We start from the raw sequence: 13,658 nt of genomic DNA on the forward strand, positions 1-13,658 counted from the left end.
GGGGTACTGTGTGTCAGGCCAGGCACCGCACCTACTCCCTTTGTTCATAGAGTGTCATTTAATCCTTACAGCATCCTGTGAAGGGGTTACAGTTATTATCGCCATTTACAGGTAAAGGAGTTTGGCACACAGAGGTTGGGTGGACGGCCCAAGATTATACAGTAAATTCAGAACTGGGATTTAAACACAAGTGGTCTGGCTCCAGAGCTCCTATTTATCAGTCATGCTCAATTGCCTCCACTAAATACTTGTTGACTGGCATTGTTGTTATTATTATTGTTTTTAGTCCAAAACCAAAAATAATATCAGGGCCTTGTTTATATATGGAGTGTTTATTTGTGATTCAACAAGAATTTGTCAAGTATTTATGGCCAGACCCTGTGCTGAGCCCTGGGGATATAACTGTGGAGGAGATAGTCACACTTCTGTCCTCACTGGGTTTTGGGACTAGTGAGGAAACAGCCAAGTAAGGAGGTGATTGCAACAGAATGTAGTAAATACTATAAAAAGCACATGCCTAAGGTGTTAGGGGAGCTCTCGGGAGCAATGAGAGCCCCCCCTGAGTTACAAACATCCGACTTGTGGGCGGTGCCTGTGGCTCAAGGAGTAGGGCACCAGCCCCATATGCCAGAGGTGGTGGGTTCAAACCCAGCCCTGGCCAAAAACTGCAAAAAAAAATCCGACTTGCATACAATTCACACTTAACAAGCAGAAGCCATTACACATACAGTATTTCCCCAAGTTACAAACATACGACTGACATTATGAGTCACACTTACAAACAGAGGTTGGTACAGTAAATCCCCAAGTTACAAGCATCTGACTGACGTACAACTTCCACTTATAAACGGAGGCTATTACAGGTAATAGGTAAATGCACCTGCTCCAACTTACATACAAATTCATCTTAAGGACAAAACTATAGAACTTATCTCTTTCAGAACATCTCTCTTTGAGGGACTGCCTACACCCTCAGACTTAGGAGGAATCACTAGAGGAAGTGACTTCTAATCACATATGTATTGGAGTTAGCCAACTGAAAATGTGGGAAAAGAGGAAGATGTTCCAGGCAGTGGAATAGTATTTACAAAAGCTCGGAAGCAAGACGGAGTGTTAGGAAGGTGTTGGTGAGAGATGAGACCTCAGAGGTCATCAGCGGGCCTCCTTCTTGTGGACGCTCCTTATTAGCTTATTAGATGCGCTGTGACGCTGGCACTCTGCTGACATTTGAACCAAAAACCCCCACCTATGTTTCTTGAATTCATCTGCTTTTATGGTAAACACCCTGTGTATAGCTCTGTCATTGCACTGTGAAAAGCTGCATTATAATTCATCTGCTCAGTGTCTGATTCTTGCCTTAGACTTAGCTTCTGAAAGTCAGAACTGTGTCTTATTTATTACTGTAACTCCAAAAGAGACCACCATGCATTGGTGCTCATTAAATGTTGTTTGTTGAATGAATGATGGATTTTCTTTGTAAAATGGATGACACCCTTCTTGCTTTCTTAAGCCAACTATCACTTTTCCTGAGGTTCATCATTATATCCAGCAGTTAATGTCCTATGTGGCAGTTCAGTGATGCCCTAAGGGGGTTCTGAGGTGCTGTACTCTGAATTCCTTTTTCAGCTTTTCATTGTCCTGTTCTTTCCCTCCCTGCCTGGCCAGTGCTTGATTGTAATCAATCTGCTTGATTCTAAAGCATCCTCCCTGGCCTTCTTATTTCCTTCTCCTAATCTGCAGTGCGCTAGAAACAAGATCACCTGGCATGATTTGATAGGACTATGACTAAGAGGTAGTAATCTCTGATTGAGGTTCTAAAGGGCCCTCTTATGGAGAAAGTATAGATGCCATTGCATGCGGGACTCATGTTAGCTGTTCAGAGGCCCTCTTTCTTCCTGTTCTTCTGCTTCAGGAAAGGACAGATAACACTTTTGCAGGGAGGGTGAAGGATGGTGGGGGATCCCCAGTCTGAAGAGCCCATTTCTGGAGTAGAAGAGCTGATGGACCATTGATTCTATAACCACGGGAGAGTATAGTCTGTTTTCCAGCAACACACTCTGGCTTCGTTTTGACCAAACATTGAAATGCTTCCACCCTCATATGAGCTTATCCAGGAGATAGCTCCAAACCTCAGGCTATTTTCTACTAAGAGCAAGTTCCATAGAAAGTGTCTTGCACCTTCACCTGAGAAGGAGAAGAGGAGGGAGTAAAAGCCAAAGCTGAGACTAGAACATATGGACTCTACCCCTTTCTCTGGGTTCTGATTTTCTCATTTGCAAAATGAAGATGACAGCATGATACGATGGAAAAGAAGAGTGGAACTCAGATTAGACCTGGTTTCTAATCTTCAACCACTTTTTAGTTGTGTGACCTCTGACCCTTAATTTCCCCATCTATGAAATGGGAATAATAAGTGTTACTATGTAAGATAGTTATGAGAATTAAAAAGATTAAGGATTGGTTTGTGGGCTCAGTGCCCATAGCACAGTAGTTGCAGCACCAGCCACATACATCAAGGGTGGTGGGTTTGAGCCCGGCCCGGGCCAGCTAAAAACTGCAACAAAAAAATAGCCGGGCATTGTGGCTGGCCCTTGTAGTCCCAGCTACTCGGGAGGCTGAGGTGGGAGAATTCCTTGAGCCCAAGAGTTTGAGGTTACTGTGAGCTGTGACGCCACGGCATTCTACCAAGGGTGACATACTTAGACTCTGTCTCAAAAAAAAGATTGATTGTGGGAAGTGACCACACCATGCACACCTAGAGTCAGTAAATAAAATCTGTCAGTATTAGGTGAGACACGACCATCTTATGGCTTTCAAAATTTCAAGTAGGATGTTCAGTATTATTGCAGGGGAAAGGCATAGACTCTATTCCAAGACCACTTGAAAAAAAATGGTTTAGGAATTGTCTGATGCTTTTGACTACCTGGGCAAGATTACCTCTTTCCTTTATCCAGTGAGAGGTTAGAGGACCCCATTCTTTGCAGACCCTATGCCATAGACTAAGGAAGAGAAGATGTATAGGTCATCAGAGCACAGATTCCATCCCTCACATACTCAGCTCAAGAGGACACGTAAGACAGTTACCCAGATAACTTCCACATGGGACAGAAGAAACTCCATCCCTGAGCAGGTTAGAGATTGCTCTGTGGAGTCTTCCCAAGGAAGGGACCCAGAGGTGGGATAACCTTCCAATATATTATCCAAATTAGGATTGTCCAGGACATCCTGGGTGAACAGGGGTATTTGTGGTCACCCAACCCAGAGAGTCTTGTAAAAGTGATAAACTGGTTTTAGGTTATTTTATATCAAATCAGAGTGGGAGAATTATGAACATTAGCCCTAGAGTAAGCCTGGTTGAGGGTTTAAGGGTTGGTTCTTTGACCACATGAAATGTTTTTTCCTCTTACCTTTTAAAAAATGTTTACATGTATTTATTAGGGGTAAAAAAGATTATAAAATTGCATTTACAGTATATTTCAATTTTGTAGGGACTATATACATATATGTATATTTGAAATCTGGAAAGGTATATACAAAATATTAAATATACTTTCTTGGGAGCGGCACCTGTGGCTCAGTGAGTAGGGCACCAGCCCTGTATACCAAGGGTGGCAGGTTCGAACCCGGCCCTGGTCAAACTGCAACAACAACAACAACAAATAGTTGGGCATTGTGGCAGGTGTCTGTGGTTCCAGCTACTCCGGAGGTTGAGGGAAGAGAATCGCCTAAGCCCAGGAGTTGGAGGTTGCTGTGAGCTGTGTGACACCATGGCACTCTACTGAGGGCAATAAAATAAGACTCTGTCTCTACAAATAAATAAATAAATAAACATAGTTTCTCAAGTTGCTGAGATATTGATCCTTTTTCTTCTTTTTACTTGACTATGGATTCAGAATTTTAATTGTTTTTGTAAATTTGAAGAAATTTCAATACCTTCTGAACCTCTTTTATAAAGAAAGAAAAAATTCTAGTTAAAATTTCTTCATAGTAGACAGGTATGTTAATCTGCTAAGAAAAGCCACTGTCTCCTGCCCCACTCTTTTTTTTCTTAATAACATTTTTATTTTTTCAAATTAAATATGAGGGTACAATTTTTAGGTTACATCGTTCTCACTTCCAGAGTAAAGTTCCATTTGTAGAAGAGCCCCTTACCCAGGGGGCGTGTTATACACCCTTGCAAAGTGCACATTAGGTGAGATCCCACCTCAAGTCCTCCCTCCTTCTGCCAGGTGTCCTCCCCTTCTCCTGCTCCATTTTTGCTCTGTCCTACCCAACCTGCTTTCTTCATCCTTGAAGATTCCTATCTCCTGGGATCCTCTTTTCATGCCCAAGTTGAACTAAGCTGTCCTCTGGTTCTCTATATCATCCTATTATACCTCTAATATAGCTTGTATCACAAACAGTTCTATAAACATCTGTTTCTTGTCTACTTCCCTTGTCAGATTAGGTCAAGGATCCTATCTGATGTATTTTTTTGTCCCTAAGATGAATCCCAACATATAACAAATGTCAGTAAACGTTTGTGGGACTAACTGGCCCCTTTCCCTCTTACCTAGCATAGATGGCCAGGTACATAGTAGGTGCCATTTTATGTTTAGTAAGTGGGAAGGTAAGTAAATTAAAATGCTGAGAGAAAGCGGGTGAGATCGGTGGCTCATGCATTTGTTGCTAATGGAAGGATTTGTCTCACTGCCCTCCCCCAGTCCTGGTTACCCGAGAGGATGACTTCAACAACCGGCTGAACAACCGTGCCAGCTTCAAGGGCTGCACAGCCCTGCACTACGCTGTCCTTGCTGACGACTATCGCACTGTCAAGGAGCTGCTTGATGGAGGTGAGAGCATGGGTAGACAAAGGCTGGGATAGGGTTGGCAAGGGGAGAGAGTACTTGGCAGTCTCCATTCTGGAAATACATGCTTTACCAGAGCCCTTTTAGCCTCCAGAGCTTAGAAGTGCCTGGAGAGTAGCTGCACTCTGAGAGTGGCAAAGTGCACGTGTGGTTTGCCTTTCTGTGGCTGGTATGCGTTCTTTGCCTGTGTATGTGTGATGCGTCATGCTATCTGGCCTGTCTGTATATGCTAGGAGAGTTTTCTTGATTGTCACTCTCCCCAGAAGTGTTCTCGTTTCTCCCCTATGACCTCCAAAGCAGGGTTAGTAGAAAAACGGAGAAGCTCTTCAAATCTCTACCAACCCAGGTTGAAAAGATGTCCTCTTTGGTCCCACCTCCATCCTAGTCTCAGGCTGCTTCCATTATTGTGGGTCATGGCACACTATTCTTTTCCATCATTGCACTTGTCACACTCTGAAATCATTTTTATTTATTCAGTAGCCTAACTTGATTCTGAGCTTTCTGAAGGCAAGAACTATGGCTGACTTGTGCCCCTGGCACGTATCATATTACTTGGCACATACTAAGCACTAAATAAATGTGTTGAATGATAAATACCCTCCCTTTAGAGATAACCAGAAGGACAGTATGTGCCCTCTCCAGACTCAGACCAGGAGGGTCCTCTCCAGGTCTGGTAGAGAGATATCTGCCAAACACTTCCCAAGCAATCACTTTCTTTCACTTCCTGTTATCCCACTGCAGCCTCTCTTTGGTGAGGAGGGAAGCATCTTGCAGGATATGTGAAGCACAGGCCCCTGAGTGAGTACATGGCTCATGTCTGCCTCTTTATGCCTTCTCTGCTACTTCTTGAATTCTGGTGACCCTCTCTTGGGGCTAGATCCCAGGATCTCCCTTGTTAGAGGTCATTCTTCACAGAACCTGAGAACTAGGAGGGTCCTTAGAGGTCCTCTGGTCCACTCTGATTGCCTGACTCCCTACCAGCAGAAACCTCTCCAACAGCTGGCTTGCTGACATTTCATTGGATTTTGTCAGAAACAGAAGGAACCCTGCTTCTTCCCCAGGAAATTTATTCCATTTTACTTTCCCTCTGATTGGTTAAGCATCTTTTTCATGATTTGTGATCTTCTCTGTAACTTTTGCCAACTGCCATTTGCTGCCCAATGCTTCAGGCCTGTGCTTCACTTTTTCAAAAACCAGTCTTCAAGGAAAACTCTTTTAGGCCAGGCACAGTGGCTTACACCTATAATCCCAGCATTTGGGAGGCTGAGGCACAGGGATCACTTGAGGCCAGGAATTCAAAACCTGCTTAGGCAATATAGTGAGACTCCCAACTCTACAAAAAGAAAAAGTTCTTTCAGTCCCAGAGGCTTTGCCTCTCCAGGCCCAACATCTCTGGATCCTCTTCCAGCCCTTATAATTTGACTGACCTGGAGAGACCCCAGTACTGCCATATTCTGTTAGCCACAGCCAGGCTGGCTTAAAACTCTGGCCTGGCTCATAGCCCCCAGCCAACAAGGGACCTGCCCTAAAGTAGCCAGAACATGCCTTGGTCTGGGGCACATACTCTGAAGGGCAGTACTACACTGTGGATGTACTGACAGTGCCTCGGATGACTGATGCCTTCAGAGCCACCACTTGCTATTCTCAGAAACAGAGACTTAGAAAATGTCCACAAGCAGAATGCTTCTTACTTTGTCCTTTGGAAAGCTCTCCCATGAGACATATATAGCTAAGCATTGGAGCATTCACCATAGGGTTTCTCTCTGCTGTGCCTTAAAATCCATACTCCCAGCTATTGTCCAGTAGTTTACATTCCATGCATCCCCTCAACCCCCAAACAGAGAATTTACTCTATGAGCACCCCCTTCCCCTTGGCTTATAGATCGAACACCTTTGAAATGAAGAGGCAGGGCCTTTTATGAAGTTCCCTCCACCCTCACCCCCCAGGCCAAGCCTGGCCTTTTGAGCTGGTCCAGGGGTATAGTTCCTGCCTGTTGACTTGGAACAGATGCCCTTAGCCCCCACCTTTACATTTTTCCCACCTGCCTTTTTAGCCAGCATCCATTTACACCCTTTGCCCTAGCCTCTCAGCCTCAAGGGCCAAAACCATTAACCCATTTATTTCCCCCTCCCAGACCTGAACAAGTCCCTGTCACTCAGGGCTACAGGCCTGCCAACTTCTGACCTCCCTTCCCCCTTGACCTCCTTTGGTCTGCCTCTGTATGTGACCAGCCAACCGAGAGGCAGGATCATGCTCTCTCATCCTAGAGGCTATTGCCAGTAACGTTTCCAAAGTCTTTTGACCTCGGCTATCTTCTCCAGAGGGTTTCAGGGAAGGAAGCACCTTCCTGCCCATCCAGCTTTCTTAGCCTGTACTTGCCACCAGCTTTGCCTCGGCAATGTAGAAGGAGGGGCTCTCTATGAGATCTAAGGCAGGCTAAACATAGAGGCCAGCCTGTGCTCCCAAGGTCCACTCTGGACCCTTTTCCTTCAAATTGCTTAGTACACAGGGACTTACGGGTCCCCTGGTCTTAAAAGATTAGAACCAGAAGGGACAAGCTATTCTTACTCTGACCAGAAGTCCCCGTTTGAGCTGAGAGGAGATTCAGGCAGTAGTGCCAGGCTGATAATGTGAATAGCTCTGGCCCATTAGGAGGCAGCAGGGAGTAATAGAAAGGACACGTCAGGCTTCAGAGTCAGGCCACCTTTGGTCCAGCTTCCCCATCTACTGGCTGTGTTGCCTTGGACGTGTTACCTCAAATCTCTAAGCCTCAGCTTTCTTATATGTGAAACAACAACCTACTTCATAGCATAGTGTGGAAATTAGTGGTAATGTCTATACATTACCAATGACAGGTACATGATAGGTATTCTGCGATACATAATTGTTATAGTGTATATCAAGAAATCAAATTCTCATCTGGGCAAGGTGGCTCACATCTGTCCTAGCACTTGGGAAGCTAAGATGGGAAGATGGCTTGAGGCAAGGAGTTTGAGACCAACCTGAGCATTATAGTGAGGCCCACATCTCTACAAAAAATTGAAACATTAGCCAAGCATTGTATGCACCTGTAGTCCCAGCTACTCAAGAGGCTGAGCCAGAAGGATCGCTTAAGCCTAGGATTTTTGAGGGAGCAGTGAGCTCTGATGACACCACTATACTCATCCTGGGTAACAGAGTAAAAACTCTATCTCTGATGCCAGAGCTGTTGCTCACACCTGTGATCTTAGCACTGTGGGGGGCCAAGGCAGGAGAATCACTTGAGCTCAGAAGTTTGAAACCAGCCTGAATAAGAGTGAGATCCTGTCTCTATTAAAAATAGAAAAATTGGTTCGGCACCTGTGGCTCAAGTGGCTAAGGTGCCAGCCACATACACCTACGGTGGCAGGTTCGAATCCAGCCCGTACCCGACAAACAACAATGACGGCTGCAACCAAAAAATAGCCGGGCGTTGTGGCAGGCGCCTGTGGTCCCAGCTACTTGGGAGGCAGAGGCAGGAGACTCGCTTGAGCCCAGGAGTTGGAGGTTGCTATGAGCTGTGATGCCACGGCACTCTACCCAGGGGGATAGCTTGAGGCTCTGTCTCAAATAAATAAATAAATAAAAATAAAATAGAAAAATTAGTGAAGCATTATGGTGGGTGCTTATAGTGCTAGTTACTCAGGAGGCTGAGGCAAGAGAATCGCTCAAACCCAGGAGTTTGAGGTTGCTGTGAGCTAGGCTGATTGCCACAACATTCTAGCCTAGGCAACAGATGAGACTGTCTTGAAAGGAAGAAAGGAAGAGAGGAAGGGAAGGAAGAAAGACAGCAACTCTTACCTGGCAGCTATAATCCCATTCCTTCACCAATATGGAAACTATTCTGCTACCTTCAGGCCTCTTAATTTTGTCTCTGCCTATAACATTCCTTCCCTGCCTAAAATATCTTGTTCCTTCTCTTCTCATTGGAATCCTGAGACTTTTCAGGTCCTTCGTTTCTCAGGAAGCTTTCCTTTGTTGTCCAGTCTACTCTGATACTTGCTGAACTTATACAGTGTCGGACTGGTGCTTAGCACAGGCTGCTTAAAGTCACTTCTTCGTCTTCAGGAGGCTCTGTAACAAAGTGAAAAGAACATAAGCTTTGGAGTTAGACAAACCTGGGTTTGAATATGAGCCCTGTTCTGTGTCCCTGGGCAAGCCACTTGCCTTCTCTGAGACCATGAACCTCAGGGCATCCTAAGACAGATCAGGTAAACTGTGACCCTGAGGGACTCTCAGACTTTCAGAGGAACAGACATGTTGGTGTGTTGGTGCTCTGGCAGGGGGCTGGACAAGGGGCTCTGGGGTTGTAGAAGACATACCTCTTTCTCCATAAGAAGCAGGGAGGTGGAGTCATTTACAAAAAGCTTCCCAGAGAAGGGGGTGCTTAAGCCTTATCAGAAAGAGTAATGGGAATTTCCAGAGTTCTCCCAAAGGGTTTTGAGTTAACTAGTGCCAATTTTCTACTCCCAACCTCCACAGACAAATACATATACCCCTGTGTTTTTTATCTGTGGAGACGCTGCTTTTACCTGTATTGATGGCTTGTGAGCAGGAAGGCTGTGTTTCAGCACTTAACTACAAGTACCAGGAAAGGTTGGAGGAAAAGAGGGAAGGAGAGGCAGGGTGACTGAGGATTAATCCAGAAGGTGGCTGGAGCCTTCTGCCTCAGGTTCCTGGGGCTGACTCAGCCCAGTATTTCCAGGGCTGCTTAGGTACTTTAGCAGTAAGGTCCTCTCAGGGATGTGGCTGCACTAGCTGATCCAACTTCCTAAAACATAGCTGTCGTCATGGCTCCTCCAGATATTTGAGCCCTGATGCTCAAGTAATTAACTTCTGTCTCGGCCATCTATAATTGTATACCTTTGTGTATATACACCTTGAATTGAATCTATAAATTTATTTAACCAATAAGATCGTTGGTTAAATAAATTTTTTGTACACAGTTTAAAGGAGAAAACCCAATTGAGTGAGGCTACAAGGGAAGAGCATGAATGTTGAAGTTAGGATCTCAGTACCAGCCACTTAGTAGCTGTGTGATCCTGGGCAACTTATTAACCACTCTGATGTTCCTTTTCCTTATCTGAAAGTGAGGGTAATTCCACCTACCTGCTAAGGTTTTCTAGGGATTAGGACATATACAGATTCTAAAAAATAGGTAATGTATGTATAGTATCTATTTTTATTGTAACTTCAAAAATACTCAATGCGCACCTGTTTGTTTTTTAACCCGTACTAATGTATGTTAGCTGGTTTTAGAGTTGCTTGTCTAGCCTCACCTGTCTTCTTTGCCTCGCTGCTGCCCTAATCCTCAGCTGCACTGCATTCCCACCTTGGTGCCTTTAGTCTGGCAGATTTTTTTTTTTTTTTTTTTAAGAGACAGAGTCTCACAGAGTCTTCACAGCTCACAGCAACCTCCAACTCTCGGGCTTAGATGATTCTTTTGCCTCAGCCTCCTGAGTAGCTGGGACTACAGGTGTCTGCCACAATGCGTGCTATTTTTTGTTGAGGTTTGGCCAGGGCCGGGTTTGAACCTGCCCCCCTCTGTATATGGGGCCGGTGCCTTACTCACTGAGCCACAGGCGCTGCATAACTCTGGCAGTTCTGCTGCTCAGTTTGCATTACAGTTTCTCAGGCGAGTAGAATTGTTTCTACCAGTCATTCCCTAAGTTTCACGCTTCTTTCCTTCTAAAGTCTCCCTGGGATTTGGGTCCAGTCCTATTTACTAAAGAAGGTAGACTGAAGGCCCGCACAATTGTCTTTTTTGTTTCTGTCCCCTTTGCTATAATGCCCTGCGCGTGGTTTAGTATATTTTTGGATGTACTCTCCAAAACTACTGTTAAGTTTTCTGTTGGTATCCTTGCTTCCTGGCCCCCTCACTGTTAATGTCCTAATGTGTCTGGCTTTTTAAAGCTTCACATATGAAAAATTAGCCCCTTCTTGTAGCTACCTCACTGTAGTCACAGTGCCACTTCCTCCATAGCCATCAGTACTCATTACCTCAGAAACTCTTGAGCTTTATGAACCTAATACACCAAGGCCTCCCTCAGCCTGCTTCCTTCCTCCTTTAATCCTCCTTGCCCCTCTCTCCAGGTCCACCACTCAGTTGTCAGTGTTAACCAGCCATCATCAACTGAGTCCTTAAATTCTGCACCTTCTCCACCTGAAGCAAAGAGCCTGCGAGCACTGATGTGCTCCCTTTAGCAGCCTGTTAGCTTGTTGTCAGAACTCAAAACTTAGCGGTTCATTTCTTCAGAGAAGCTCCACTTCTCTGTCTGTCCATCCGGCTACACTGCCAGGTGTTGAGGGAATCAGCTTTGCCTCCAGCTGTCCTCCATTGAAGCTTTACATTCTGATTCTTGATAGCATTGCAGAGAAGAGATATAAGCACTTGACAAGGGTCAGAAGTTCTGGTTCTGCTACCAACAAATTCTTTCTCTTTTAGGCAGATCCTTTCTCGTCTTCAGTGAAATTGAGAAGTTAGGGTAGCAGATCCCAAAGACTCTTCCAGCTCCAGAGTCCTATGTAACCACTGAGCAAGTCTTCTCCTTCATTTATCAAACACTCTCCTGTCACAAGTCCTGCCCTAGGCACCAGGGAAATAAGGATGACTCGGACATGGTCTTTGCCCTTAAGGAACTCATAGTTCAGCGAGGAAACCAGACAGTTTAACGAAGAATTGTTATCTGGTGTATTAATGGAGATCTATAGAACATGCTGTGGGCTCACACTTTTAAATCTTGGTGAGGGCAGGGAAAGCATGGTGTATATAGGAGGTGACATTCACACTGAGTCTCGAAGGACTGAAGACTAAAGGTATGTGTACTGAGTGGATGAGGGAGGGAGAGGGAGCAGCATACTTTATTCAGTACATTGCAGTTAGTTCAGAAGAACTGGAGGGTATGGCTGGAAGGGTCAGAGGCAAGAATGGAACACAGGAGCTGATAATGAAGGTCTGTGTAGTACAAACTATGCAACGGAAATTGTACTCTATCCTCCAATGGGAAATCATTACGATTTAGAGAAGAAACATGATAGGCTTTACATTTAGTGTGAAAGGTGGTTTAGACATTTTCAAAATGTTATCAGTAGCTGACTGAATAAATTGTAGAATGTTCACACAATGGAATAATATACACCAATGGGAATGAATGAACCCTTGCTCTCTACTGTAACACAAACTTAACATTCACTCAAAAGCTAGACAGAGAAGACTACTGTGTGCTTGCATTTAAAGTTCAAAATAGATAAAACTGTTTGTTCAAATAAGAAGTCAGGGTGATGTTTAATGTCACAGGGTGGATAGGGACTTGGAGAGGGCACTAGGGGCTACTGGGGGGCTGTAATATTATATTTTATCAAGCTACTGGTTGTGTGGGTCAGGCCACCTTGTGAAAATTGAGTTGTATCTTTATATACTTGTATTTTTTATATGTTATCTTGAAACAGAAAGATTTTAAAAATTAGGGGAAAAGATTAGAAGACACATCCTTAATGAAAGGGAAAATATATAGCTTGAAAGCTATTGTAACTGTCTAGGTGAGGCCTAAACTAAAGGAGTTTCAATGGGAAAAGAGAGAAGGGGACTGATCCAGAAACATTTAGGAGTAGAATCAATAAAATTGGATGGTTGAGACAAGGAATCAGGATGAGGTGCCTGGACTAGAAGGATTACTGGAGCAAGGTTGGAGGGAGATAGCAGGGCCATTGCCAGTGCTATTTTGAGCATCTCTGTCCATTCTTCCATCTTTTCTTCCATCCTTCCTTCCTGTCTTCTTTTAGATTCCACCGTCCAGTGTTATAACTACTTCCTTGCTTCTCTTTCCCTTCTTTGTACTTGCCCGACAAATGCTAACCCTAGTTAAACCCAGCTTCCTCTTTACTTCATGTCTGTATCTGAAGAGCTGAATATTGCTGGAGAAAAATCACTCAACCGTGCTAACCGAATTACTTCACATTGAGTCTCAAACACTCACCCCTGCAAACCACCCCACTATACTTCATGGCAAAATCACTTTCTTATGCTGGACCAAGACAACCTCTTTGTATCTTCTTCCCTTTCCTTAAATCTCCAGCCTCTTAACACATTTCACAGAGAAAGCAGATTGCAATCAGAAGAGAACTACCTCGTCTTCCCACCTTCACTTCCACTAGCCTGCCTGCATCTGTGGCCCTCTATGCAGCCTTCCTTCCTCTGACAGTGGAGGATGGCCCCACACCCAGCCCCTGCACTGGGCTCTGACTCCTGTTTCCTCTTACTAAAGGACTTTGCTCTTCCTTTTATCCCCATCTCTCCTGCATTATTTGTTTTCTTCTTCCCACTGACTCATTCCCACCAACATAAAAACATGCCTTAGTATCATCCATCCTGAAAAATAAACCAAAAGTTCCCTTGACCCCATGCCTATGTCCTGCTACCACCTCATGTCTCTGCATCGCTTCTTGGCAGAAATCCTCAAAAGAACCACGGACATCCACTTACTCCACTTCCTCAGCTCCTGCTTTTTCCTGAATCTGTTAACATGGTCTATATGATGTCATCATCTACTCAGTTTTTTAGGCCCAAATCTCAGAGTCATACTTGAATTCTCTTTCTTTTCTTATATTCCATGTCAAGTCCTTTGATAAGCCCTGTCAATTGTACCTTTAAAGTACTCCTGAGTCCTTTTTGCCATTTCCTTTGCTATAACTCTAGTTCATTTTAGGCCATGTTGTCTTTCTACAGCTTCCTAACTATTCTCATAATTTCCACACTTGCCTCCCTAAATCCATCCTGCAAATAATAGGATGAT

At 44.4% G+C, this 13,658-nt stretch overlaps 1 protein-coding gene across 2 annotated transcripts in view; it reads left to right on the top strand.

Moving 5' to 3' along the window:
• CLPB (ClpB homolog, mitochondrial AAA ATPase chaperonin) overlaps positions 1-13,658 on the top strand; it is a 164,203-nt gene that overhangs the window by 84,802 nt on the left and 65,743 nt on the right. For both annotated transcript variants that reach the window (XM_003780927.3, XM_003780926.3), the window contains one exon: positions 4,704-4,832. In XM_003780927.3, coding sequence (XP_003780975.1) covers positions 4,704-4,832 — 129 coding nt within the window. The remainder of the gene's footprint in view (positions 1-4,703; positions 4,833-13,658) is intronic.

Source organism: Otolemur garnettii, unplaced genomic scaffold (assembly GCF_000181295.1).
Source record: "Otolemur garnettii isolate 467f Iridium unplaced genomic scaffold, OtoGar3 scaffold00001, whole genome shotgun sequence".
NCBI classification, from domain to species: Eukaryota; Metazoa; Chordata; class Mammalia; order Primates; family Galagidae; genus Otolemur; species Otolemur garnettii.